Raw genomic sequence first — 27,973 nt, forward strand, 5'->3', positions numbered from 1 at the left:
CTGGGGGCGGGTCCTCCCCAGGTCAGCGGTCTTGGGGCCTCCGGGGCCTCAGGGCCGCAGTGAGGGGACAAGGCTGGCCTCAGGCACCGCTCCGGAGGGGTCTTCCCCTCCCCAGACTCGCAGCTGCCCACCCCTCCCACCCCAGCCTTTAGCTGTGCGGCCATACTCTGCAGTTTTGCTCCCAGAAAGACCCAGGGAATCCGAGTATTTGCCCAGAGCCAAGGTTTTCTTTCCAGGAGAGTCGGAAGCCACGCCTGTTTTGGTCTACAAAGTGCCCACGGGAAACAGGAGGCCCAATCCCTCAGCATTCCAGCCCAGGCCCGTGACACCTGCCCTGGCCTTGTCTCCTCCTTGGCTGCGCCCTGGACAACTTGCCCTTCCCGAACGCTACCCGAGCCTCCTGGGCTCTGTGCTTCCACCGCTGAACTCCAGACCGAAACTCAGATGCCTCCCCACTCTGGGTGGCCTTTCCAGACGTCCCCAGGGCCCTGAAGCCTGCCACATGCTGTCCGAGCGCTCCAGAGCCACCGCCCACCAGTCTCTCCCCGAGGGCCGGTCCCCTCACTCCCGCACCCGAGCTGGCGTCTCGCAGTGAACGAGGACGCGCCTGTCCGACACGAAGCGGGAAACGAGGCTAACGGGGCTCTTGCAAGAGGGAAGCCAGGGCTCCGCGGCGCCCCGGGAGCCTGCTGGGAGGACTTCCACCGCTTCTGACAGAGCCGCACTCCTTGAGCCCCCAGAGACCCAAAGAGAGCACGTGAGGTAACAATTTCATGACTTCTGGTCGCGGTCACCGAACGCGAGGGTGCGGAAGAACACGTACAGGTCACGTGGGACAGCCTATTTTAATGAAACTTGCTATTTATATATTTACACACACGCACGCGCGCACACACACACACACGGAAAAGAGAAAACAAAAATAGATATTACAGCTTCGGAAAATCACAATGAGCGCTGTGGCTGGAGGTGGACCACCACCCAGCAGCCCACCCCCTGCTGGGCCACCGAAGGGTCTGGGGACAGGAGAGCAGGAGGGAGACAGCAGGCGAGGGCCCCAGGCGGCCGGGCCTGCTCCTCAGGGCTTCCTCGCAGTTTGCCCCCCGGCATCTGGCCTTCCCGCCCCTCCCAGTGAGCAAACCGGAAATGCTGAGAACCGGGCTGGGTCGGGGAGCAGGGGGCGGTCCTGCGGAGGACGGAGGGCAGAGGAGGGGCCCTGAAGAAAGTGAGTGAGGGGCGCAGCTAGGAGTCGAACAGGAGCAGGAAGCTTCTATTTGCCATTCCAGAATCTGGCAGGGGTGAGGACCAACCATGGAAGGGGAGATGGGCAGGGGGAGCTGGAGAGGACAGGTGACTTGCTTCTCCCTCCCTTCTTTTGGGCGGTTGCACTTCTTTACATTAATTCCAGTCTGAGCAGGCCCAGAGAGGTTCCAGTGACAAACTAGTGGTTTATGTCCCCATGGGACACATGATCTAGGACATGAACAGTAGAGCTGGCAGGGAAAGCCAGGTTCCTCTTCAGTAAGACACAGCTCCGGGCTCCCGGGGGGCGATGAAAAGGACGTCGGCCTTGGCGTTGATGCAGTAGGTGACGGCGAGAGAGAAGACGAGGATGCCGAAGCCCACCATCAGCGTGACGAACTGCGGGCGGGGGGCAGGGAAGGGGCGGGGAGGGCAGAGGTGCTCTCAGAACTCAAGCCAGTTTGCTCTGAGTTCTGGACCTGGCTCTGAGCGCCAAGTCTGGGGCAATCAGAGGCAACATCTTCCCAACTGGGAGACCCAGTCTCTCCGTTTGGAAAGAGAAGTAAAGAGTCTCTGCTCTTCTTTCCCCCTTGCCTGAGTTAGAGTTTAAGCATCCTGAAGTGAGGATCCATGACTTTTGACTCTGGTGGCAATTACATCACTGGTTTCCTCATGACAGATGCTCAAGAAATGGGGGACCCTGTCCATATCCCAGGAGCAGCAGGTGGGGCACCGCTGGCTGGGAGTGGAGCTGCGGGGGGTCCCCGGCAGAGGAGCACCTCCGTGGGTCTCCGTGGGAGCCTCACTCCAGCATGAGTACAGACCCAGACTCTCGTGAAGACAGGCTTCCTAACGGGGCATGCCGGCTGACAAGGGACAGAGTCACAGGTGGTTTCTGTGGCACATCTGGGCCAAATGGGAGACGGGAGGGGGTGCGAGGGAAGAGGCAGCAGCCGCAAGGGAAGCCCCGCCCGGCCCCTCCCGGCTCACCTCCAGCTCTCTGCTGGCTATCAGAAAGATGCGGGCCCGGATGTCTTTCCAGCGGCTCTCCGTCCACGTGGAGTACTCGGTGGAGCCCCACTGCCTCAGCTCAAAGGCGGGGGACAGGGCCCTGGCCAGTCGCGCCGTGGAACGCACACAGTGGGGCAGCCGGTCCGTCTCATTGGAATTCAGAGGGCCCTGGACCCACGCGTACTCGTACAGCTGCACGGGAAGACAGGCCATGGAGTGGGGCCGAGGCGATCCTCTCTTAGATGGGTCTGCTTCCACCCAGGCTACTGCCTCTCCAACACTCGCGTTTAAGGCACGGCAGCCTCTCCATCCCAGCCCCTTGGGTCCGGCCGGGCCCAGGACATTCTCCAACTTCCCCAGGGGAAAGAGGCCCTCGGGGCACCTCCCACTCCCACTACCACTCACATCCTTGTTTTCACTGGGGACTTTACTTGGATCCTGGCACTGCTCTCGGGTAAGGTCGACCACCTGGCCAGTCAGGTTTGCCAAGGCGTACTGCACCACGTAAGTGGTGTTGGTGGGGCTGGAGACGGCGATGTAGTGCTGAAGAGGCCCATCGCCTGAGCGGAGGCCGCAGGGGAGGGAGGGTTTGGAGGGTGGGAGGCGGGTGTGGGTGTGAGACAGAGGAGCCCGAGGTTGGCAGGGCCCAAGAACAGAAGGTTAAGAGAATGGGTCCGATACATCAGGAGACGGAAAGGCAAACAGAGGGGAAGAAAAGGACAAAACAGAAAAGGAGAAAAAAAAAGGATTAAACCAAGATGGTCTCTCTCGATCCCTTGCCTTGGCCAAGGGTGCCATTCCCACAGCACGTGCTTACCCAAGTAGGACCTTAGGTCCTGCCGGAGGACAGACTGGAACCAGGAATTGTTGGCTCTGACCAGGAACCCATAGAGCAGGCGGGTGACCTAGGATTGGGGCAGCGAGAAGCAACAATCTGGAGATCCAGAGCCCAGGGAGCGTTCTCCAGGGAAACCCTGTTGTGGGCCAGGGGCTGGGGAGGCAGGGGCCGGCTCTGGGGGGCGCGGGGAGCTCCACCCACGTGCGCTCCCAGGTTTGGGAGAAGAGACAGTGGCACGAGGATGGGGCAGGCTGCTGCAGGCACAGGGCTGGCGAGGAGGCAGGGTCCGCCTGTCCCTACCGTGTGGGCATCAGCCCGGATGGCATCGGTGAAGTTGGTCCCTCCTGCGAGCTGGTACAGCGCACGTGCCAGCACTGTGGCCACATCTGCCAGAGCCTGCGGCGGCGAGGAAGGGGCTGAATGGCGCACCTCTTCTAACCTCTTAGCAGCTTCACTGTGCTCCCCGCCCAGGTGAGTGCTACCTTGGCAGTGTCTGTCACGAAGTTCAGGTCCTCCTCGGGGCTCTGCCACTCGGGGTAGCTGACGTTGATGTTCTCCGCAGTGTCGTAAATGCTCTGGTAATAGCTGCCGGGAGAGGCGCCGTGAGCCTCGGCCACCCGCGGCCAGCGCCCTGCCCTAGCCCCCCTCCCAGGCCCCTCCTGCAGGAGCCTCTCTCTTTTCATCCTCCGAGGAAGGGAAGAGAGCACGAGGGTTCCACATCGAAGACAGCGTGGGGGCCGGGAGACGGGAGAGGAGCAATTCAATACAAGGACCCTCCTAACAACACGCGAGAAAAGGCAAATGAGATCAGGAATGCAGGAGGCCCCCTTCCCGGGAAGCCTCAAACGGAAGAGACGCTCTCCCCCTCTGCTTGGGCTGCAGACGTGCTTGCGGGACGGCTGAGAGGACTTTCTGGGAGCACGCGCGCTATCACTAGAGCTTTCGCGCGGCGCTTCCAACAAACGTCGGCATTGAGGGTGGGCTGGGGCAGAGGGAGCTGAGCGGGTCTGCTCCCAGATGCAACGCACCGCACCGCACCAGGTCCTCGGGGAGCCCAGGCATATGTGGGCTCTGAAGCCCAGCAGAGCACTTCTAGCCTTCAGCCCTGACATACGCTGGCCCCCACAGGAGCGAGGCTGAACGTGTGCAAATGACCATCTTGACCCCAAGGTGCTGCGGAGGTCAGACAGGGAGGAGAGTGCTGACCTGAGCTCTGGAAGCATCTCTGCACCCAAATAAATGAGAAAGTCCTCCCTGGCTGGAGTCAGAGAACTGAAACTTAAGTGTTTTTACTCAGAAACCCGTTTGGTCTCATGGCAGAGGGAAGGGGAGCTGGGGGCCTAGCAATCCGGCCCCAGTGAGAAGTCCCCCGATAGCCTAGGGCTGCAGTTAGGGGCAGTCTGGGGTGCCCAGGACCAGGAGAGATGTGACCGACAGGGCCTCACCCCTTCTCTCTGGAGTCCCTTCATCTGGAGGGGACACTTTTACCCCAACGGCAGGCACACGGTACACTTCAGAGCACGAGTTCTATCTGCACACCCGGCACAGCACCCTGGGGCAGCCCCCCAACGGCCAGCTCCTGCGAGAGGTGCTGCCCTCTGCTGGCAGCCCTGGGGACCCAGGCCTCCGGAGAGCGGGGCGAGGCTGGCTGAGCAAGGATGCTCTGGGCCAGCGAAGGCTGAGCGGGGCCTGTTCTCCAAGATGCCACATCAGATGAGGCGCCTGGCCTGGAGGTGAGCAGGCTACTGAGAAGAAGACACGAATCGACCTGAGCTCTGAAGAGGATGCTGTGGGAGCAGGGGAGGGTGGGGCTCTTTCTGGACACAGAGACATCCCCCCGCCACAGACCCCAGACTACAGCGTAGATTCTCTCCCGGAACGAGGCGGCGGCCTCGGGGACTCTTACCGGTTATGGAAGACGGTGGAGTGGTCCGCGAGGACAACGCCGGAGACGTTCCGAGCCCGCAGGAAGCGCTGCAGGGAAGACGGCGGGAGGGGCTGGGACTGCTTCAGCCTCCGGAGGGCCACGGCGGGGACGCCGGCTCCGCTCCTCTCCAGGGTGCTCAGGAGGGCCTCTACCTGCAGGAATGGGTTAGCTCGGGGTGGCCGGAGGTCTCTTCCAGGACCACAGGGCCATCTCCCTCGAGTCTTGGGAGATGCCCCCAGGCCTCCTGCACCCCAGTTCCTCAAGCCCTTGGGAACTGAGGCTGAGTGTCCTGCGGCTCACACTGTCTTAGTCTCACTAGATGCTCAACTTCCTACTTGTGCAGAATTAGAAGAGCAAATCGCTCCCACAAAACCGCACGGGTTGCCACACGGGAGCCCAGAGCGGGGGTGGGGTGCACGGACACCGGAAGGGCAGGAAGACCACCTCATGAGTAAAACAGGCCTAAAGCTGGACCCTGAGATTGAGGAAGGTCTTGAGCAAGTGGTGAGGAATGCTGAAGACAATCTGGGTAGAGAGTCTGAAGCAGCTGGGCATCGGGCAGGGCAGCCTGGACCAGCAGGCCAGTGTGGCAGCAGAGAGAAAGGAGCTAGTCGCTCCCCCGTCCACCGCTAGGCACGGAGTCAGAGAACTGCCCGTCCCAGGAAACCAACACACGAGCTGTGCTCACAGCTCTTCCTGGGAAGCGGAAACAGCCATGCTGGCCATCCTTTAGCTGGTACCTAACCTGAGGTCCTGTCTCACGGTCCTGAGGGCTGGTGCAGGGGATAGGGCTCGGGTGAGGGGTGCCCATATGGTAAGCTGATGAAACAGGAAGTGAGGAGGAAAGATGCTCAGATTACCTGATTCTGTATGGACCCATTTTTCTGAGACATGGGGTCTGTGTGCATCCAAAGCTCTAGTGAATTTCTTAAGGCCACCTGGGGGAGGATGAAGACGCAACACGTATCACTGGTGTCCACTGTGGCCCGTACCCGGGAGAAAGGCGTAAGGTCAGAGAAAAGTCAGGGGGAGAGGTGGCGGCACCAGCAGCGGGGACAACAGGACACAGAGGCGGCAGCGTGAAGGAGGAGGGAAGGGGTGAGGACACACGCTGCACACCTGTCCCAGCTCCACGAATGACTCGATGTTCTCTAACTGTACAGGAAACTTGCCCTTCTCCATGTCGTAGACCATTCTTGAGCTGCCAATGTAGTCAAAGGTTTCCTGAGGGTAGAGATGGGTGGGAAACGGAACAGAGATTCCCAAGAGTCAGGGTCAAGGCATGAAGGCTACTGTCCCATGTCATCACAATTGCCGGCCAGCTCACGCAGTCACGTGACTCCGCCCTCCTTCCTACCCTGCCTCCCAGCTGTGACCATCCCTCACACGTGGGTATCACAGGACTTCTCAGCCCAGAAACGGGCCCGAGGCGAACATCAGCTGTTACGTGCCTGCTCCTTGCCTCTCCCTCCCCTCTGCCCACTCAGCCACGGCTGCTGTTCCCTGATTCCAGGGCCAGGCTGTGGTGGCAGTGGGGAGAGCCAGGGGCCTCAGGGCCCTTGGGTGGGAGTGGCAGTGAAAAGGTTGAGAGAATAAAAGTAACGGGCAGGGGACAAGGGGACTGCAGCACAGCGATTTCATGTCAGGGTGCAAAAGCTTCCGAAAATGTGGGACTCTAAGGGGAGACACATGGAGTTACATCCAGATGCTCTCTGCTGAATAACCACCTACATCAAGTGCCCAGATCGTCCCCAGACAAGAGCCACGCCCCCACTGGCCCTGCCTGCCGCCCCTCCCCCCCATTCCACCTTAGCCAGAGTGCTTCCTTACCCCTTGGAAGAAGACGAACATGACATTGCGGGGAAGGGTGGCCACATCAGGGGCCTTCTGCAGAGCTTCAGCAGCAGCTAGCTGAGTGACGAAGGAGGCCACGGCACTTTCAGCCCCTGGGGCCACATTCCAGAAAAAGGAACGACTGTCCAGCTGGGCACAGCAGAAAAGGCAGGGGAGGCAGGCTTTGAAAATGGCCATTAGGACAAGGCCCCAGGCCCCCGAACCTATTCTAGCCAAGAGAATGTTCATAGGCTGGGATGATGGCTAAGCTGGGGAGGCCCAGAGCCCAGATCCCTCTCCACGGAGGCTCCCCACCATAGCAAGCCAGAAACCCGAGCCCGCACGAGGCCTGCCAGCCCATCGGGGACCAGCCCCATCCACCCTGACCAGGGGCCAACACTCACCCGGGTCGCAGCAACCACAACCTTGTCATCGGGTTCTAACATCCCAGACATATTTATAGGCTTCAGCATGCTCCATACGTTGTAGTCGGACAGGGGGTCACAGACGATTTCTGAGCAGGACACGGGAGACAGCAACAGGCATAAGGGACGCCGCAGCCCCAGACACGGCATGGAAGACTCCTCCGCCCACTGCCCCGTGGGCCTGGGAATCCTCTCCTGTCTCCGCTGCTCAAGGTTGGTTTCTCTGCTCTGCCCACTTCAGGGACTAGTGGCCTCAGCTGTTCAGAATCATTTCTGCATCTGCCACCGCACGCTCCCTGCCTGCAGTTGTCCCTCCCACGCTCCCCAGCCCCCCAGTGTCCCCGGCGGGCCTTAGACCTGGCCTACCTGGGTTGATGCTGAAGGTGCTCTGGATGGAGCTGCGTCGCATGCAGGTGACCGTGCTGAGGACAGCGTGCATGTGGGAGAAGAGCTGCATGGCGCACAGTGGGAAGGCGGGCGCTGAGCCGTTCGGACTCAGGTTGTGATCGCGATAGCACTAGGGAGGGAGACAGACCCCACGGAGGCAGCTCGCATGGAGTCCTGCCCAGACATCCCAGAAAGAGGGCCCAGCCCCGTCAGGAAGCCACTGTCACATCTGTCCCTGAGCTAGTTATCCTGGTACAAACCCAGCGTGTACAAGGTCCAAGAGAAAACCTCACCAAACAGCCACAGGCTCAATGCCTTAGTTGGGGTGGACGACACCACCCCATCCCAAATGGCCTGGCTCAAGTTCTTAAAGCGATCTGATGTACAGAGCAGTGAACCAAGGATCAAAGAACAAATTCAAGACCACTTAGACATCGCTGTGAAACTATGGAACAAATCTCCTAATTGCCCTGCGTGTCAGCACAAAGAAGCTAGACCAGAATTAGCAACTGGCCGGAACTGAAAAAGAACGTCAGAGGTCTCTGACTCTCTCAACGCCTAGTCTGACGCTCTTTCTACCATGTTCGCGGCTCCTATCCAGGGCTCCACACCTCACTTCACAGCAAATACTGTTTCTATTTTCTTCCAGCCTGAACTGTCAACACTGTAAGAGCAGGCAGGATAGAAATGGGAAGGGAAATGTGAGAAAAATACAGGTGTTGGCTCTTCTTGGAGCAACTGTCTTTCAGTGGGCGTGCTGGGAGATGAGGTCCCTCCGAACAGGAGAAGCACCTACAAAGCTGCTCTTTGGAACTAGAATTGCTAGGAGCTGGCAGTCATTACCTGCTTGATGACCTTGGTTTCATTCTCATCTTCAAGAAGGAAGATGGGGAAACTGAAGTCTTCATAAGCCAAACCATCTCCCAGGGGGTTCCACTGGATTTCTCTGCAGTGAGCAAATTCCGGCCCATAGGAGTTGGAGTAAATGCCTGTGGGGGTGGATGGGGGACAGACTGCTGGGACTCTGAGCGCTCAGGGACCCAGCGTGGGAGGAGGGCTAGGATATCACTGGGTTGGGACCAAGAGTTCCAAAGGAAAGGGGGGCTCAGAGAAGCAAGCATCAACCTGTCACCACTTAGAGTAAAACAGACAGTGGGAGCAGGGAGCCCGCGGCTGGCTGATGAGGGACGGAGCTCGTGACAGAAAGGGGAAGAAGGGGAAGCAGCAGATGGAAGGCATGACTGACGCTAAGAAACACCATCTTCTGTTTGGGAGTCAGCTGCTCCCCTACATACAAACAGACGCACAGACAGACGTCCAGACAGATGCGTACCCCCAACCCCTCCAAAGACATGACGCTGAAGCAGCAGTGAGCTCTGGGTGATGGGATGTCCCCTGATCCTTTGGAGCTCTTACCAAACCCATCATTGGGACACGGCACACTAGGAGAGAAGCCGGATGCGGGGTTGGGCTTGGCCAAGGACACGGCCAGGCCAGCGATGCGGCTGGTTCTCCCCTTTAGTTTCTCCATCAGATTCCTGAAACAGGGAGGCCAGGAAGGAAGGTGGGAAGGTTATTAGTGTCCCAATATCTGCCCAAGGATGGAAACAAATGGGGAACTAATGGAACCCAACCCACTGACTCCTTGTAGCCCTGTAACTAATGTAATGTTGTTTGTCAACTATACACTTAAAAAATTAGGACAAACAAAAACCGCCACAGCTGTTGCCTCCTTTCTTGCTTCTCCATCTCTAACTCCTAAGTGAAGCTGATGACCCAACCGGAGCTCAGGGCTTAATCTCACCCTAGGGACCCCTCCTTCCTCCCTGGGGTCTTTACTCCCTGGAGCTCTATCTATGAGGTCACCAACATGATTCCCCTGATGGTGGATGTGTCTTCTGAGACTCAGTCCCACCACCCTGCCCCCTTCCCTGATCAGACCAGGGCGGCCAAGGGAAGTTTCTATTCACAGATGTGAGGATGGTCCTCCAAACCCTCCCCTCTCTGCTGTGTCTTCCCAGCAGGCACACACAGCCCTCACCTGGTGAAGAGTGCGCCCTCCAGCAGAACCACATAAGGGGGGTTGGGGCCGTCGGTCAACACCCACTGCAGGTCCTCTTCCTTCTCCACCACGTGGATGACCCCTGTGTCCCCACTGACGGAAGCTGCCAGGACAGAATGGGTCACAGTAAAGCTCCCACAGTTGACAATTCTGACTTTGCCTGATTCTGCAGATCATTTATCCCCCAAACCTGGCTCAGGACACTGGGTGGATGCCGCCATCTCCAGACCCAGACTTGAACCGAAGGCTGAGTCACCCAGCTCCATCTGAGGGCCACCAGCTGGTGGGCCTGACTGGGGGACAAGAGAGCCCAAGAAATCTACACACTAGAGGCTTTATTCACTAAATCTCGGAAAAGTTACATGATCATTTTCTTGCACGCAACCCTCAACTGTAAGTGTGGGCATACAAACAAATTTCTAGGACAGCAGACACCAAAGTTCTCAAACTGTATTTTCTCCAGGAAATGGCAGGTTCTAGATCCCTCGCTCAGAGTTCTAGCACTGAATCTTCCTTTGTGAGAACACATGTGTAGACTCCCTTGGCTTCAGGAGAACTCCTGGGTATCCACTCCTCTGCCCTAATTGGGAATGATTTTACTTGCTTTCAGCCAGTTTTGGGTAAGATTAATAAAGAACCTTGGGGTCTCTACACCTTCCCAACTGATGGGGCTTGCTGGATTAATGATGAGCTGATATTGACCCCCCCCCATTTCTGGAGACCCAGGTTTTCCAAAGACCCTAGGCTGGTCACTCCCAGCTCGGAGCAAACTCGTCCCCCTTAGCCTAGGAGGCCTACAAATAGCATCCATTTCCGTACATACCAGGATGCCACCCAAGTAACATTTTCTATGTGTCTCATGAATGACAAAGACTGGGAAGCACCACAGTAGAGGATGGAGGGTTCATAGTCCCAAATGCCCGTCAAGTCCCTAGTGATCCATGAAGAGACATCCCACGGTCTCCCCACAAGCCTTCTCCCCACAGAAAATTGGACGTGTTATTCGGATATTGTCTCAGAGCTGTAGTTCTTGACCCTTGTTGTGTATCACTCTCGAGTTTTAAAAAATACAGATACGCGGGCCTTAGATCTACTAAATCTCTACAGGCGAGGCCCCTGAATGTCCACTTTCCAAACCTGCTGCAGACAGCCATTATTATTGTTGTTTTAAGAGTCACTTAGTATAGAGAGACAGAAAGAGCGTGTATGAGCGGGAGGGGCAGAGGGAGAGGAGAGAGAACCCTCAGGCAGACTCTGCGCTGGGCTCAGACCCTGACATGGTGCTTGATCTAATGATGCTGAGCTCATAGCCCGAGTGGAAACCGAGAGTCAGACGCTTAACCAACTGTGCCATCCAGGTACCCCTCATATGGTTCTTTATTACATAGAGCCAGTCGTGAGAATTACGGTTCGAGGTCAAGGCAGTGAAATATCTCTAACTTGTGCAAAACCTTAAGCATATCCCGACTGTCAGCCAAGAAGAAGGTTTCTTCCATGAGATTTGGTAAAATCTAGACATGGAAGCAAGTACCCAACCTTCAGCTACATCTTACAGAGAGTAAGTACCTAAGAAATTCCTGGTGATAGTGAAAATAATAAACTTTAGAGTAGTATCAGAATCTGGAATAACTTTAATAAAGATCTAGCTACCAATGGCGGCTCTCGGTCCAATGAAAGGCAGGAGTCCTTGCCACACAAAACGTGCAGAAAGGAAGAGCTGTTCTGGGAACAAAACATGTTTCACTGCAGCTCCAAGGAGCACAGGGAAAGCCGAGCCAAGACACTGGACCGAAACACCTGCATTCTGACCTGGGTTCCAGCTGGTGGCTATGTCGTCTGGAGTAGCTTGCTCACTTTCTCTGGGCCGTCAATGAGGAGAAACTTTTTCACCCTTGTTCGTCTCATACTGTGGCGACAGATTAAAAAAGTAAAGAAAGGAGGAAAAGGAAGAAACCTACATATAGCCCCCTTGGAGCACTTTAAAAGGGGCCGACGGGGCACCTGGCTGGCTCAGTCACTAGAGGGTATGACTCTTGGTCTCTGAGTTGCAGGTTCGAGCCCCGTGTTGGGTGTAGACATTGCTTAAAAATAAAATCTTTAAACAAATAACTAACTAAAAGGGGCCAATAGAAGGAGAGAATTATGGTCAGGAAATCAAACCCACGTCTTTTTCTCCTTAAGTTTATCATGCTAGCAATCCTAATTAAAGAGGGTGTAGCCTGCTCAGGATGGACAAATATGAAGTAAGACTTAGAAATAAATTGAAAAGGAGTTAAGCTCTTCCCGAGGAAGTGGCCAGAGCCCAAGCCCTCCCCTGTCATTTCTCTGTCCTGGAACTTGGCTCATGTCTACAGGCTATTGTTTCCCACGGAGCTGCTCTAAGAACATGAAGCAGAATGACTCGTTCCCAGAGAGGCTATCTGAGAGCACACCTCCAGGAGGATGGGGGCCCTCGTGTCACCAGAGCCTCTTGGCACCAGAGTGGAGTCCCAGCAAGACCAGCAAGTGTGATCTCAGCCCATGCTGGACCCAGCTCTCTGCCACCCACAAACCCAGTTTAAGGACAAAGTCAAATTTTATGTGGAATCGTTTGGAGCCAGTTAACCTACCCCCAGAACTTCCTGCACCAAGGACATGGCACAATTAACACAGAGCATAGCTCCGGGAAGGACCTTAAGCAAGCCCTTCACTGCCGGTGTGTGTGTCCTCCTGCCAGCCTGGAAGGTTTCCGGCGACCACACAGTCCTCACTGCTGGGACCACGCTGCTCACTCAGCCGCCATTGGTAAGAGTCTAGAGAAGGGAGTTTGACTTTCAGCTTTGTGCGTGTGTAATTTAGTCACTTGGCAGGTGTAAACTGAAATTCAGACGTGACCAATTTGATGATGAAGAAACAAAGATCTGGAGCACCTGGGTGGCTCAGTCAGTTAAGCCTCTGCCTTTGGCTCAGGTCTTCGTCTCAGCGTCCTTGGATTGAGTCCCTCATCCGGTTCCCTGTTGAGCAGGGAATCTGCCACCCCCCTCTCACTCTGCCCTTCCTACGAACCTCCAACCCTGCTCACGTACACTTGCTCTCTCTCTCTCTCTCTCTCAAATAAATAAAACTTTAAAAAACCCCCAAGATCTGACTCTACGTTTCCCGCTTACTGCCCAACTGCCTTCTGACAGAACGACTATTCACGGGAGAACAAAATCTGAAGACAAGTGAAGCCGCAGAGGGACTGGGGTCCGGCCTTCACACCACTGCTTTCTCCCCTTGCACAGTTTTATAACCGTACTGTCAGGATACGCTGTTTTGGGAACACATTTACAAAACATACAAAGACAAATCCGAATGCTTTACTAATTCCTCCTGCAACTGTTTGGCTTTCTCATGTGCCTTCTCTACAAACAGTCCCCTGCCTTAAGAGAGCCGGTTCCAGTTCCAAAAAGATTGTTCAGACAGTGGGTGATGGCGGGCTCCACAGAATACGAGGCTTCCTTCTCCTTAGAAAACAGTGGTTTTCTACTTTAACTAGGAGATGGTTAAGAGTCCTGGCTTAGAACTTGAACTGTGGGGCTCGATTGCTAGTTTCATCAGTTAATTGCTAGTTTCATGAGGACCTTGGAAAAGTCATTCAGCTTCTCTCAGTCTCAGTTTTGTCGTTTGTAAAACAGGGATAATAAGAGAATCTATTTCATGGGTCTGTCGTGGCAGTTAAACGAGTTGTACTAGAAGCAGCTTAGGTATGCAACACTTAACGACCATCTCGCCTGGTTTGACAAATAGTTCTCTATCACTTCTGCCCACACAGCCTGACTTGGGTGCTGAGACTCTCAGGCAGAACTCGGATCTTCATATCGAGGGCACAGACTGAAATGTCAATGGCCACAAACACAAATCCCAACCTCAACTCACATTGGCAGCCGATCTGATGTGTCGCATTGAGCAGACGGACACAAGGAGCTGTTTTATTTACGGAGATGTAGATCTTCCTCTCCACTGAATTTCCCCTGCAGAAACCTGCTCAGAAGACGACAAGTGTCAGAAACCACTGACAGACATTGGCACTATCAAGTCATTCACTTGCTGCATGGCTTGGGTGTACCATACTTTCTAAAATGGGACTAAGGAAAATTCTTCTCACTTCCTGGACACATTACTGGAGTCAATGAACGCACACAGCTAGGTGCCACAGGGAGTTATTACAAGTTTCACTTAGGGCAACTTATGTCAAAAGCAAAAGAAGGAAAACTTCATTTCCTAAAGCAAAAGCATGTAGCCTCGGAAGTACCTGCTTCTGGCAGCCTGGGTGAGCACACCTCTGCCTTCCACCTTGTGTGTGTATATCTACCTGGTTAATAAAAGGATAAGAGGAATCTAATGACAGAGATTACAATAAGAAGTCTGAGACATTTTTCCAGGAGTCTGAACAGAATTGGGAGAAATCTTTTGCCACAGATGAGTCACTTAATGCAACATCCATAGGTCATTTGTGTGTGGCTATGGCGTGGGGTGACTCTGGGAATTTTTTTTTAATTTAAGATTTTATTTATTCAGGGCGCCTGGGTGGCTCAGTGGGCTAAAGCCTCTGCCTTCGGCTCACGTCATGATCCCAGGTCCTGGGATGGAGCCCCATGTCTGGCTCTCTGCTCAGCAGGGAGCCTGCTTCCTCCTCTCTCTCTTCCTACTTGTGATCTCTGTCAAATGAATACATACAATGCTTTTTAAAAAAGATTTTATTTGACAGAGACAGTGAGAGAGGGATCGCAAGCAGGGTTGGGAGAGGGAGAAGCAGGTTCCCTGCAGAGCAGGGAGCCTGATGCCGGGCTGGATCCCAGGACCCTGGGATCATGACCTGAGCCAGAGGCCAATACTTAACACTGAGCCTCCCAGGCGTCTCTCCTTTGGGGCTCTTTAAAGACAACATGAATTGAGGGGAAGGACGGGTCATAGTCAGACCCAGGCACGTCTGCATTTTAGGGCTCGAGCAACTAGAAAGACCTACAGCAGGACAAAGAGGTGCGTAAGCGAACATTTCTGTGCACTGTAAATGCCTCGAGTTCCTTGAATCCCGGCTGCACGGTCTCAGCAGTCAAGAGCGCCCACCGCCCACTTCGCCTCACTTCACTGACAGGACAAACCGAGGCAAAGCACAGGGACGCGGGTTTTCGGCGGAAGCCCCGGAGCCGGGGGCGAGCGGGGCCGCACTGCGCCCGCCGAACCGCGCCGCGCTCAGCCGACAGCGTCCGCGCGGGCACCGAGCCGAGCTGCCCGACACCTGTTCTGACAAGGGGGCGGGGGCGGGGGCCGCGGGCGAACCGGGCCGCCGGCGCAGTGGGCGGGTCAGGCTGGAAGTCCAGAGGAGGCCCGGGGGAGGAAATGGGGAGCCCCTGTGTCGCGGGGGAGAAGGGACCCTCAAGCCACGTCCAGGCAAAAGGGGGAACTTCTGTCGCGGGAACGAAAGAGAAAGAGGATTTACTGGGCGCGGGGACAGGGGCAGGGGGGACCAGAGGGGGGACGGCGGCAGTCGCGGGCCGGCCGATTCGGGAGGTTCCTCTGACGCAGCAGAGCTCACGGGCGGAGGAGGCCTCACCTGCCAGCAGGACGCAGAAAGACACAAGGCGAAGAAGACTCCGACTCCTCGGGTCGGCCACAGAGCCGCCCCCGGCCGTGGCCATCTTGCCTCCCGGCTGAGCGGAAGCTTCCCCTCCCCTCTGGTCCGGCAGTGGCTTCTCTAGGCCAACACCGGTGTCGTCTCTGTGGTCCCGGGGGCGGGGCTCCTGGGACCGGAAGTTCGCGGGGAGCTTCCGGGAGGGGCCGCGCCGCGGCGCTGACGTGGAGGGAGCCGAAGGGCAGCAGGGAGTGGCGGGGCTTGGGTCGGCGCCTCGGAGCCGGAGGCCTGAAGGATGCTAACCAAGTTCGAGACCAAGAGCGCGCGGGTCAAAGGTAGTGGAGAAAGCCGGGGATGGGGGCTCGGGGGCTGGGTGTCGGCGCGACGCTGCGCGGGGGCGACAGAGGCCGAGCGGGGCCCACCGAGCGGGCCCGGAGGCCGAGGGGAGGAGGGCGGGCCCGCCTGGCGGCCCTTCCGAGGCCCTGTGTCTCCGGAGCGCCCTCGGGACGCGGTGCACCTGTGGCGGCGCCCGCACGGCAGGAGGCCCCGGAGGGCTGCTCCCGGCGCCTTCCGTTCCCTCTTCTCCGGGGGCCACTGCCCCCGGCTTTGCCCCGTCCCAGGGTCCTGCGACCTGTTGGCGTTTGGATAACCGTGTTGTAGGGAGTGGCCTTGGGGGTCGGGTCTCGCCCTGGGCCCTTCGCATCTAAGCCTGGCATTTTCGGAAACGAGAGCCGGCTGCCGCTCACCGGGGCGCGGGCTGCACCTCACCGACGTCCAGGGCCTCCGTGGGGCGCTTCGTCCTACCCGCAGGCGGGACCCGGAGGCCCGTGACCCCGGCGAGCTCCGAACTTGCGCAGGTGGCCGGAGGAAATACTGCACGCCTGGTTGAATTAGAGGTTCAGAGAAACAGCGAAACGATGTTCCGGGAGTGTTCGCTTTTTACCTGCAGTTCATCTTTACCGGGGCGTCCTCATTCTTCATTTCCTAGATACGGGAACCCCGAAGCCTGAGGATCAGTGGGTGGAGGTGGAGGGCAAGGGGCTGAGAGCGCGGCGGAGTCTCTTAGAACGTTCGAATGGGAAGGGCAGAGAAGTGAGGCCTCTTGGGGGCGGGAACAATTTCCATTTATGCGTGTAGAAATTCAGACGTCTGCTGAGATCTTGGATGTCTAGTAAGGTGCATGAGAACAAGGGGTTTGGGAACTTGGAGTCACAGGGGCTTTGCTTGGGAATCCTGAAACAGCCCCTAACAAGCTGTGTGATCTTGGGCGACTTACTTGAGGTTCCTAAAGCTCTGCTTTCTCGCCCCTAAAACGCACATGATTAACGTTCTTCTTAGAACTGGAGTGAGACAGGGGCGCCTGGGGGGCTCTGTGGGTTAAGCCGCTGCCTTCGGCTCAGGTCATGATCTCAGGGTCCTGGGATCGAGCCCCACATCGGGCTCTCTGCTCAGCAGGGAGCCTGCTTCTCCCTCTCTCTCTGCCTGCCTCTGCCTGCTTGTGATCTCTGTCAGATAAATAAAAAAAAAATCTTAAAAAAAAAAAAGAAAAGAAAAAAAAAAGAACTGGAGTGAGATAATGTATGAGATTGCTTGGTACAGTGCCTGGGGTAGACTGAGTGGCTCGAAAACCGGAGGCCACCGTTCCTGTGGGAGTAGATTCCGAGCAGTGTCGGAGTCTCGTGGGAGTCGTGGCAGAACTTGTGGCCGGCCGAAACGGTCTGCGTGATGCGTGAACCTTCCCTTCTGATTTCTCACGGGGCAGTGGGGAAGGAAAATGGGGGGAAGAGGTATTGGACTATACGAGAGCTACTGTCTGTCAGGGAATTACTACATACCACAAAGGAAATAAATAATTTTTTAAAGTTTTTATTTTCTATTTATTTGTCAGAGAGAGAGAGAGAGAGCACACAAGCCGGCAGAGTGGCAGGCAGAGGAGGCAGAGAGAAGCAGGCTCCCCACAGAGCAAGGAGCCCGATGTGGGACTCCATCACGGGACCCTGGGATCATGACCGAAGCCAAAGGCAGCCATTTAACAGACTGAGCCACCTAGGTGTCCCAGAAAAAAAAAAATTTTAATGGGAAAATAGATAACTTAGAAGAAATGTAAGTGTTCAGTAGGTAAATGAAAATATTCTCCTACTCACTAATAATGAAAGAAATATTAAAAAAAGAAAAGAAAAGGTGGCTCAGTTGGTTAAGCTCTGACTTTTGCTTGAGTCAGGATCCCAGGGTCCTGGGATGGAGTCCTACATCCTGCTCCTCGCTCCGTGGGGAGCCTGCTTCTCCCTCCCCTTGCGTGTGCGCACGCGCTCTCTCCCTCTTTGACAAATTTTTTTAAAAATCTTTTTTTTTTTTATTTTTTAATTTTTTTTTTTAAAGATTTTATTTATTTATCAGAGGGGGGTGGAGAGAGCGTGCACAGGCAGACAGAATGGCAGGCAGAGGCAGAGGGAGAAGCAGGCTCCCTGCGGAGCAAGGAGCCCGATGTGGGACTTGATCCCAGGACGCTGGGATCATGACCTGAGCCGAAGGCAGCTGCTTAACCCACTGAGCCACCCAGGCGTCCCTTAAAAAATCTTTTTAAAAAGTTAAATACCTTTTTTTAAAACTTTAGGTTAGTAAAACAAACAAAACAACAAATAACCAATAACATTCATGTTGGGCAATGTGTGCAAAATTGGTGTCTTCAGAAACTTGATCAGACTATATGCTCCTAGTCTTTCTGCAGTCAGATAGTATCTGTGAAAATGTTAAACGCACATACCGTATTCCTGAGCAATCCTCTTCCAGGTCTTTAGCCTAAAATGGCAATAATGCAAATAGACTAGATAATGTTTAGAAATATTTTCTTTAAGCTCCGTTTCTGGTAGATGAAAATTAGGGGAAAAATCTTCAGTGCTTATCACTAGAATAATTTAAAAATGTGGTACATTTGTATTTTGCTGTTGTTAAAAAGAATGAGTTCGTATATTTATATATACTTAATGAGATCCGTGGTATATAACTAATAGAGAAAAGAAGTTTGTGTAACTTATTTCCTTTTCATAAAATGATATGGTCTGAAAGGATATACTCCAGACAGTTAGCAGTCGTTACTTCTGTGGGCTTCCATTTCCAGTCATCGTAGAGTGAAAAAAGACCTTCCACCTTCAAACAGCTGTACAACTGAACACCGTGTGTGTGACAGGCAGTGCAGGAGAGTGATTCTCGAGAGTCCTGTGGCTGGTTGAGCTCAGCACCTGGAGCCTTTCCAGGCTGTGGTAGAGGGAAGGGGAAAGAGCCCTGTGGCTCACTGAAGACAGCTAGGATTTGCTGGACAAAAATACCAAGGAGGGAGCTACAAAGGGAACACCGGAGTCCTGCTGGGGATGCTGTCCGCCCTTTGTCTGAGTCCTCATCTACATTAGCCTGTGAGAAAATGACCCAGAGCCTGGGAAAGAGCATCTAGAAAGAAGGCCAACTAATCCCTGCACTCACTCAGAGCTGGGAGTAGTTTTGTGTTCCTGCTTGTCAGAATTGAAGGCCTCATGCTGTGGGGCATCACCTGGGGGCCTCAGGCGGCATCGCCTTCACCGTGGTGCCAAATTAGATCGAGACTAACGGCTGTTGTGTGCTCACGCTAACAAAGCTAAAAGCAGACTTCCAAACAAGTAACCTCACAACATCCTAAAACAAAATCTAGCAGTATTTAAAGGAATGTAACAAAATCCAGCACCGAACAGCATAATATTCATGTCTGGCGGTCAGTGAGTGAGTGTATGAGCTTAGGGTCAGCTTAGCTCTTTGTTTTTCCTATCCGAATTGATGGGGTGCTATTGTGGCCTATGCTTAGCTAATTGGATCATCCCGTTTGTTTTTTCATCCTAGGGCTCAGTTTTCACCCCAAAAGACCTTGGATCCTGACCAGTTTACACAATGGAGTCATCCAGTTATGGGACTATCGGATGTGTACCCTTATCGACAAGTTTGATGAACATGATGGTAAGATAACAGTTTCTAGGAGGAAATTGAAGAGATCTTAGTATTTATTGACTTCTGGGGTAGTTTAAGCTTTGTTTAGGTTTAGAGAATATGAAAGGACTGCATCCTGAATAAGAATCACCTTGGAGGGGCACCTGGGTGGCTCAGTGAGTTAAAGCCTCTGCCTTTGGCTCAGGTGATGATCTCAGGGTCCTGGGATCGAGCCCTGCATCCGGCCCTCTGCTCGGTGGGTAGCCTGCTTTCCCCTGTCTCTCTGCGTACTTGTGATCTCTGTGTGTCAAATAAAAAAAATAATAATAATAATAAAGAATCACCTTGTTGATTAGGAAGTACAGTTCTCTCTAACCTACATTGCCTGCTTTCTTCCTCAGGTCCAGTACGAGGCATTGACTTCCACAAGCAGCAGCCACTGTTTGTTTCTGGAGGAGATGACTATAAGATTAAGGTACAAAGGGTCTGTTATGATTGGGAGTAAAGGATAAGATTTGGGTTTGAGCAGTTATGGAAGGGACCCAAAACAGGACATCACATTCACACAGAGCTCAGGCTTCTGATGTTATCAGGGACACTGATCCAGGAGACATTCATTGAACTCTTGTCTTGTACCAGACACTGTTTTATTTTGGGGGGAATTCAAAAATAAATAAGAAATGGAAAAATATTCTAATAAAATAAGAAATGTTCTAATGGAGGAGATACATATACATCCAAAATAAGAGCATGTACAGCTTGCTGAGTGATACAGTGGAGAGGTAACCAAAGTGAAATCGGGAAGGACAGTCCAGGCCAAAGATAGAAAAGCATGACACAGCTGGATACATCTGAGATAGGTAATGAGTTTGTGTGAATAAACCCTGGAGAAAAGGTGTGAGAAGGGCCAGAAGACAAGAGGGGCCAGATCATGGAGTGCTTATTTGCAGTATTCAGAAGTTTGGGTGTCTCAGAAGTTTTGGGAGCCATTACGGGGGTTTAAATAGACAAGTGACATCAGATTCACTTTTTTTTTTTTTTTTTAAAGAATACGTGGATGGTGGTATACAGGATGGTTTGGAGGAAGCAGGCAAGCTGGATGCAGCGATGCCAGTTAGGGGACCGTCCTATAAGCCCGAGTGGTAGATGGGCAGAGCCTGACCTCAGGCGGTGGTGTTTCACAGCGGAGACAGAGATGGAATTGAGAGCTTAAGGAAGGGCATCAGGGAGTCTGCCGGAGGGACGGTAAGGGGACAAACGAGATGGCGTTTATTGCAGGCTTCTAGCCTAGGTCACTGCGTTGGGGGAGCGGTGTACCGTTTACGGGGAAAGGAAGAAATGAGGAGGTTCAGTTTCCTGGAGTGCCGGCGGAGGATGGTGTCTTGGCCTGTTGAGGGGGCTGCTCCACACCCTGCGTGGCTTATAGCAACAGAAACTTCTCATAGTTCCGGAGGCTACAAGTGAGAGATTAGGGGACCAGCACCGTCAGCTTCTGGTGAGGTTCCTCTTCTTGGCTGCAGATGGCTGCCTTCCCGCTGTGTGTCTTGACGTGGCGGAGGGGTGAGGGATCTCTGCAGAGTCTGTCTGATCGGGACACTGATCGGTGGAGGAGGCCTCCAGCCTCTTCAAAGGCCCTGCCTCCTAATCCGTTCACATCAGGCATTAGGATTCCAGCCTGTGACTGTGGGGCGGACACGGACATTCAGTCCGTGGCAGATGGGTAATGAGTACCGTCTTGACACTGATGAGCCTGAGGTAGCTAAGGGCAGTCTGTGGAGACGCGTCTGCGCTGGAGTCGTATTTGGGTGTTGGCCTCATGAAGGAGGGAGCCGGAGCAGAGGTGGTAGAAGGTGTCTACCACCAAAGGTGTCTGGGATTGTGTTGAGTGAGAAGCTGTCATTGAAGAGCTAGAGGAAGTAGAGTTCATGTAGGAAAGAATGATTTGAGAGCTTGGAGGTGAACCACGGGGAAGAAGCGGAAGCTTATTGGATGCCAAGGGAGGAGAGAAGAATTTAAAGGAGAAAAGTGGTCGGGATAAACCAGGACCACGTAACCTTTGGATTGCTGGAGGAGGGAGATGTTAGTGATGCTGGCCCCTTAAGAGAAAGTGAGGCAGCAGAATATAGGCAACTCTTTGAAGAAGCTTGACTGATAAAGGCAAATCTAGAGGCAGAGTCTTTGAACCTGTAAAAAAAAAACAAAATCAAAAATTTCTTTTACTTCCACAAGTTTGCATTAAACATGTGTATCAAATCAAACCAGTGAATTTTACTTCATAAAAAAGATAATTTTTTCAGAAGCTAGCTCAGAAAATTATGTTCTAGATTACACAGCATAACTTAGGTGACAGGCGTGACACATGCTGACTGCCCACAGATAAAAGAGGCCTTAGAATTATAGGAAGGACAGTTCTTTCTGTTTTTAGATTTCACACTATTTGCTGGTACGGAGAAGCTCAAACCACTTGATAGATCTCAGAAGCTCCTCGGGATATCACTTTCTTTTAATATTTTTAGTGAAGTATTTGTTATTTATATTGATGGCCATTGACTATCAAGAATGGTTAACTTGGATTCCTTATAATCTGTTTAAGAAAGGAAAGACTGCGTGACTTGTAAGAAAAAGGATTTTTTCCCCACATCATTATTTTTTAAAAAGATTTATTTTCCATTTATATGAAATGTCCAGATAGGCAAATCAGTAAAGACAAACAGTAGACGGTTGTCTGAGGTTAGAGGGGTTGGAAGGAAATGGAGAGTCACAGCGATTGAGTATAATTTTGGGGGGCAGTGTTCTAAAATTGGTGGTGGTGATGGTTGCACAGCTTTGAATGTACTGAAAACATTAAATTCTATGTTTTTTAGGGTGTAAATTTTGGGGGATTTGAATTATATTCCAGTAAAGCCTTTAAATAAAGGAATTAGCTAGCTGGCGGGGTGTGCAGTGTTACCACAGGAAGGCACAGATAGCCAAAGTCTAAAAACCCTGTAGATCTTTAAGGATACACAGTTCTGGAGTTCGATAGAGGACTGTAAGGGAGTCAAGATAGTTTGAAGCTGGAAATGTCGTTTAAAACACTGAACTCTGTAAGGAGGAAAAAGTTAAAGAATAGTATTTATGATCTAATTTTTGTGTGACACTCAAACTTCATTGTGTACCTGTATTTTATTTATAGATAATTGAGCAGGTGACAGTGAAAGTATTGGGATACGTTCACGTTTTACTTTGATGTTTCTTTTTGTTCACCTTTTCTCATTTCTACACACACCTGTTAAGCTCCTCCGAAGTGGTGGCCACTGTGTTAGGTGCTGGGGGATAGTGTTGAGCATGGTGGACAAGGACCCCGCCTTCAGAGAGCTTGCCTTCTTGTTTGGACGATCATACTTTCAGTTTGTTTGAATTTGTTACGGGAAATGGTACTACCTTTTGTAATTCACAAATGAAAATCAAAATTTTTTTAAGTAAAAAAGGAATAGTAAGTAGTTGGCTTGGGGTAGATGGTAAAAATAATTTTAAATATTGGGGTGCCTGGGTGGTTCAGTGGGTGAAAGCCTCTGCCTTCGGCTCAGGTTGTGATTCTGGGGTCCTGGGATCAAGCCCTGCATTGGGCTCTCTGTTCAGCAGGGAGCCTGCTTCCCCCTCTCTCTGCCTGCTTGTGATCTCATTCTCTCTCTGTCAAATGAATAAATAAAAATCTTAAAAAGAATTTTTTTAGTACTTTTTTGGGAGGTTTTCTGGATGGGAGTATGTGCTTACATTTCTGGTCCTGGTTTAGTGTCTTCCTTAGTTACGTTCATTGATACGTGGTACTTTAGTAGTTAGCTCAACTTTATATCTGAATGTGATGTTTGTCTGCTTAGTCCATCCCAACTGGGCAATGTAGTATTTTCCATAGCAATGAATTAAAGTCTGTTTGCCCAGTACAGGCTGTGAATGTATGGGCATCCTTTGCCACCAAGTTAGCAGTCTAAGAGAAGATGATACCGTGTGTTATATTATTGTTTCCTTATTTTTTTTTTTCCAAGATTTTATTTGTTTATTTGACAGAGAGAGAGATCACAAGCAGGCAGAGACAGGCAGAGAGAGAGGGGGAAGCAGGCTTCCCGCCGAGCAGAGAGCCCGATGTGGGGCTTGATCCCAGGACCCTGAGATCATGACCTGAGCTAAAGGCAGAGGCTTTAACCCACTGAGTCACCCAGGTGCCCCTTATTGTTTCCTTTTGAGTCATAGTATCTGTCCCGCTTTTTTATCCTGATTTAAGGTAGTAGGTAACACACTAGGGGGTCAGTGTTCAAGCTAAGAACGCAATTATGAAGTGGAAAAAAGAGTTAAGCCTGTGCAGACCTCTTGTCTCATGTTTTTGTTTTTGTTTTGTTTTTTTAATTTATTTATTTGACAGACAGAGATCACAAGTAGGCAGAGAGGCAGGCAGAGAAAGAGGAGGAAGCAGGCTCCCCGCTGAGCAGAGAGCCCGATGTGGGGCTCAATCCCAGGACCCTGAGATCATGACCTGAGCCGAAGGCAGAGGCTTAACCCACTGAGCCACCCAGGCACCCCTTGTCTCATATTATTAAATAGGGATGGTTTCTCCCCAAAGAAAGGAAAAACCTATCCATAATTGTCCCTAGCCTTGCCTTTTTTTCCCCTCTCCATATATTTAGCAGACGTATGTTTTCATCTTTGATCTCTTTGCCTCCAACCTTAAACAAGTCTTTTTTTTTTTTTAAGATTTTATTTATTTATTTGACACACAGAGATCACAAGCAGGCAGAGAGGCAGGCAGAGAGAGAGGAAGGGAAGCAGACTCCCTGCTGAGCAGAGAGCCCGATGCAGGGCTCGATCCCAGGACCCTGGGATCATGACCTGAGCCGAGGGCAGAGACTTAACCCACTGAGCCAGCCAGGTGCCCCAGCCTTAAACAAGTCTTAAACAAGACTTCTATCAGGGTTCCTACTTATTTAGAAATGCCAAAAAATATAAACAAAATGTACTTGTTGAGAAACCTGAAGCTCTTGGAGGCTCAGGACCCTTGTGTCCTATTGCTTAGTTGCGTTTCTCCTTGCAGGTGTGGAATTACAAGCTTCGGCGCTGTCTCTTCACATTGCTTGGGCATTTGGACTACATTCGCACCACATTTTTTCATCACGTAAGTAGCCATGGTACCTCTAGTTGCAGAGCATTCTTCGCTTTCTCTGTGGAATCTTCTACTTGCATCTCAAGAACCCATGCTTTGATACCAGAATTATTGGAGGTCTTGGAGTGGCTCTTCTGGAATCTGTGTGGTGTTGACCTTTCTGCTTTGTTGTTGATCTTTTGTTTCCTTCTGGGAAAGGAAACACTTAGGGTTATATTGAATTGAATTGAATTGGATTCAGTGGGCTCTATAAGGAAGGCATTGATTCTCTATTGGGAAAAGCAGAGATTTGATTTCAGGTTTGCTGAGCTAGCGAACAAAAGTTTGCTCACTAATTCCATGTGGGGTGTTTTTAAGTAGGTGTGTCTGGAGGGAGATCGAGGTTAGATGCCGTTTTGGTGAGCTAATCAGTTTGAAGCATGAACAATCAAACGTTTCAATCCTAGGATTTTAAGGTGCAGTAGAGGCTGTTACTTTAACTAGGCTTTCTACTCTTTGATCTGTCAGGTATCCTAGAAGACGGAGTTAAATGTAGATTAGAGACTCAGCCTTTTATCCAGTCTCAACCTGTCTGGATCTTTCTATAATTCTATGCTATTAGATTTAATTTCTACTGCTTCTTGATTAAGTCTCTTGAATTCAGTTAGAATATAAAGAAATAAGCAAGAGCTTCTTGGTTAAGTATAGTTTATTTCTTTTTGTAAAATTTAAAAAATTTAGAACAATTGCAAAAATTGTAACAAAAACATGTGAGAATGATTAACCAAAAAGGTGGAAGACCTGTAGTCTGAAAACTATAAAACACTGATGGAAGAAATTGGAGATGAACAAAGAAATGGAAAGATATTCTATACTCATAGTTTGGAAGAACAAATACTGTTAAAATGTCTGTATTCACCAAAGCAATCTACAGATTTAATGAAATTCCTGTCAAAATACCAACACCATTTTTCATAGAAGTAGAACAAACAATCCTCAGATTTGTATGGAACCACAGAAGACCCCTGCATAGCCAAAGCAGCCTTCACTTGATCTTAGCCAAAAGGCTGAGAAACGATTAGCCAAAGCAGTCTTGAAAAAAACTGGAGGTATCACAATTTCAGACTTTAAGTTATATTACAGAGCAGTGGTAATTAAAACAGTCTGGTTCTGGCATAAAAAGAGACACACAGATCTTTGGAACAGAATAGAGAGCTCAGAAGTAAACCCTAAATTATATGGTCAATTAATCTTGGACAAATGAAGAATGAATATACAATGGGACAGATTCTTCAAGAAATGGTGTTGGAAAAACTAGACTATTTTTTTCACCATACACAAAAGTAAACTCAGAATGGATTAAAGACCTAAATATGAGACCTGAAACCATAAAAGTCCCAGAGGAGTGTTGGCATGGCTCAGTGGGTTAAACAGCTGAATTTTGATCTGAGCTTAGGTCTTGATCTCATGCTGGGCATGGAGCTTACTTTAAAAAAAAAAAAAAAAAAGTGCTTGAAGAGAGCACAGGCTGTAATTTCTTTGACATTGGCCCTAGCAACTTTTTTTTTTAAAAAAGATTTTACTCATGTATTTGACACAGAAAGATCACAAGTAGGCAGAGAGGCAGGCAGAGAGAGAGGGGAAAGCAGGCTCCCTGCTGAGCAGAGCCCCATGTGGGGCTTGATCCCAGGACTCTGAAACCATGACCTGAGCTGAAGGCAGAGACTTGGCACCCTGAGCCGTAGCAACATTTTTTAAGATAAGGTCTGAGGCAAGGGAAATAAAAGCAAAAATAAACTTGGGATTACATCAAAATGAAAGGCTTTTGTATAGTGAAGGGAACAGTAATCAAAACTAAAAGGCAACCTGTGGAATGGGAGAAGATATTGGTAAATGACATCTGATAAAGGTTTAGTATCCAAAATATATAAAGAACTTAAAAAACTTAATACCCAGGAGTCCCTGGTGGCTCAGTCAGTTGAGCATCTGACGCTTGATCTCAGCTCAGGTCTTGATCTCAAGGATGTGAGTTCAGGCCCAGTGTTGGACTCCATGCTGGTGGTGGAGCCTACTTTAAAAACAAGAGCAACAACAAACTTAACATCCGAAACCAGATAATCCAATTAAAAAATGGGCAGAAGAGGTGAGCAGACATTTTTCCAAAGATACACAGATGGCCAGCAGACACCTGATAAGATGCTCAGCGTCACTCAGCATCAAGGAGATACAAAGCCGAGCTGCAGTGAGCTATCACCTTCCACCTACCAGAATGGCCAAAATCAACAACACAAGGAACCACAAGTGTTGGTGAGGATGGAGAAAGCGGAACTCTAATGCACTGTTGGTGGGAATGCAAACTGGTGCAGCCGCTCTGGAAAAATAATATGATGGAGATTCTGCAAAAAAAAGAAAAATAAAACTACAGCTACCCTATGATCCAGTAGTCACTCTACTGGGTGTTTACCCTCCAAATACAGAAACACTAATTCAGATGGATACACGTACCCCATGTTTATTGCCACATGAGTTACAGTAGCCAAGCTGTGGAAGCATCTTACGTGTCTGTTGGTAGATGAGTGGATAAAGAGGGGTGTGGAATGTTCAGTGTCAAACAGGAATAAAGTCTTGACGTTTACAGGGACACGGATGGAGTTAGAATATAATACAAAGCAGAATAAGTAAGAAAGACAAATAGTAAATGATCTCCTTCATGTGGAATTTAAGAAATAGAACAAATGAGTGAAGGAGAAACAAAGACAGATCAAGAAACAGATTCCTAACTAGAGAGAACAAGATGATGGTTACCAGAGAGGAGGCTAGGTGAAATAGAGGATGGCGATCAAAGAGTGCACTTACCGTGAGGAAAAAGAAAATTCTCAGACGGCGCAGGCCTTGCTGTGAGCTCGTGGCTGGTGCTGAGGCCGTCCTGCTGACACTCAGTCCTGGAGGGCCTGCTTCACTTTATGAGAAATGAAGCCAAGAGTGCTTTCTGTTTCTTTCTGTTCTCAACGCACAGAACAAAATGAAGGAAATACATTTTATTAAGGCCATTCTCTGAGTCCTTTCGTCCCAAATTTTTACCTCCAGCACTACTGGTACTTTGAGGAAATCATGTGCAGTGTTAAGACCCTGTGGCATTTGCTTTTATTTTAAGTCTAGAATGATGAGAGGAGGAGGCGGCCAGTGTGAATGGAACACTGACTGAGTGGCCTGAATGGTTTTGGATACCTCTTCCATGGTTCTCCACCGCGGGGGATTTTGCCCTCTAGAGGACATGGTAGTGTCTGGACACATTTTTGTTGTCATGGCTTAGGGCACAAAGGCTGCCCATATCTGGTGTACGGAATCCAGGTACGCTGCTAGACATCCTTCCATGTACAGAATGGTCCCCTTCAAAGACTCATTCAACTCAGAAATGTCAATAATAACCCCATTTTAGGGATGGAAAAATCTGGTTTTCAGTGATGTCAGGTAATTAATAGAAATATATGTGATCAATTAAAAAAAAGGAAGACATTTGAGAATGATAACCACTCGATGAAATGATCTGTGAAGCAGATTGTTTTGTCCTTGGGGTAAGGGACATGCTGA

The 27,973-nt window shown here is 51.0% G+C and overlaps 2 protein-coding genes across 4 annotated transcripts in view; one reads left to right on the forward strand and one right to left on the reverse strand.

Moving 5' to 3' along the window:
- Nucleotides 1-826: 826 nt before the first annotated feature.
- NCSTN (nicastrin) lies at nucleotides 827-15,454 on the reverse strand. Of its 3 annotated transcripts, XM_045086594.1 has the most exons (18): nucleotides 15,301-15,438; nucleotides 13,999-14,058; nucleotides 13,623-13,727; nucleotides 9,705-9,828; nucleotides 9,080-9,201; nucleotides 8,507-8,652; nucleotides 7,643-7,793; nucleotides 7,256-7,365; nucleotides 6,849-7,001; nucleotides 6,138-6,242; nucleotides 5,879-5,956; nucleotides 4,998-5,170; nucleotides 3,574-3,676; nucleotides 3,392-3,487; nucleotides 3,071-3,158; nucleotides 2,659-2,813; nucleotides 2,233-2,445; nucleotides 827-1,641 (listed from the first exon to the last, which is right to left on the reverse strand). In XM_045086594.1, the coding sequence occupies exons 1-18, from the start codon at nucleotides 15,383-15,385 to the stop codon at nucleotides 1,519-1,521; spliced, it is 2,190 nt and encodes a 729-aa protein (XP_044942529.1). In that variant the 5' UTR covers nucleotides 15,386-15,438; the 3' UTR covers nucleotides 827-1,518. The 3 variants fall into 3 exon arrangements, with proteins under 3 accessions (XP_044942529.1, XP_004775908.1, XP_044942530.1); XM_004775851.3 differs by lacking the exon at nucleotides 13,999-14,058 and having other exon boundaries at nucleotides 15,301-15,454; XM_045086595.1 differs by lacking the exons at nucleotides 13,999-14,058; nucleotides 15,301-15,438 and adding an exon at nucleotides 11,535-11,631.
- A 51-nt stretch (nucleotides 15,455-15,505) lies between these two features.
- COPA (COPI coat complex subunit alpha) overlaps nucleotides 15,506-27,973 on the forward strand; it is a 45,033-nt gene continuing 32,565 nt past the window's right edge. Inside the window, exons 1-4 of the mRNA XM_004775853.3 lie at nucleotides 15,506-15,653; nucleotides 19,186-19,299; nucleotides 19,671-19,744; nucleotides 24,335-24,415. Coding sequence (XP_004775910.1) covers nucleotides 15,614-15,653; nucleotides 19,186-19,299; nucleotides 19,671-19,744; nucleotides 24,335-24,415 — 309 coding nt within the window. The 5' untranslated portion in view covers nucleotides 15,506-15,613. The remainder of the gene's footprint in view (nucleotides 15,654-19,185; nucleotides 19,300-19,670; nucleotides 19,745-24,334; nucleotides 24,416-27,973) is intronic.

This window comes from Mustela putorius, unplaced genomic scaffold, assembly GCF_011764305.1.
Source record: "Mustela putorius furo isolate JIRA1106 unplaced genomic scaffold, ASM1176430v1.1 tig00000997_pilon_pilon_pilon, whole genome shotgun sequence".
NCBI classification, from domain to species: Eukaryota; Metazoa; Chordata; class Mammalia; order Carnivora; family Mustelidae; genus Mustela; species Mustela putorius.

Excerpts from the sequence above, each read along its gene's own strand:
- NCSTN (XM_045086594.1), bottom strand. The coding sequence starts at position 15,385 with ATGGCCACGGCCGGGGGCGGCTCTGTGGCCGACCCGAGGAGTCGGAGT. Across the intron at positions 9,829-13,622 it reads ACATCAGATCGGCTGCCAAT|CTTCCGTCAGTGGGGACACA; the intron begins GTGAGTTGAGGT and ends CTGTCCTGGCAG. Across the intron at positions 3,488-3,573 it reads TCGTGACAGACACTGCCAAG|GCTCTGGCAGATGTGGCCAC; the intron begins GTAGCACTCACC and ends TCGCCGCCGCAG.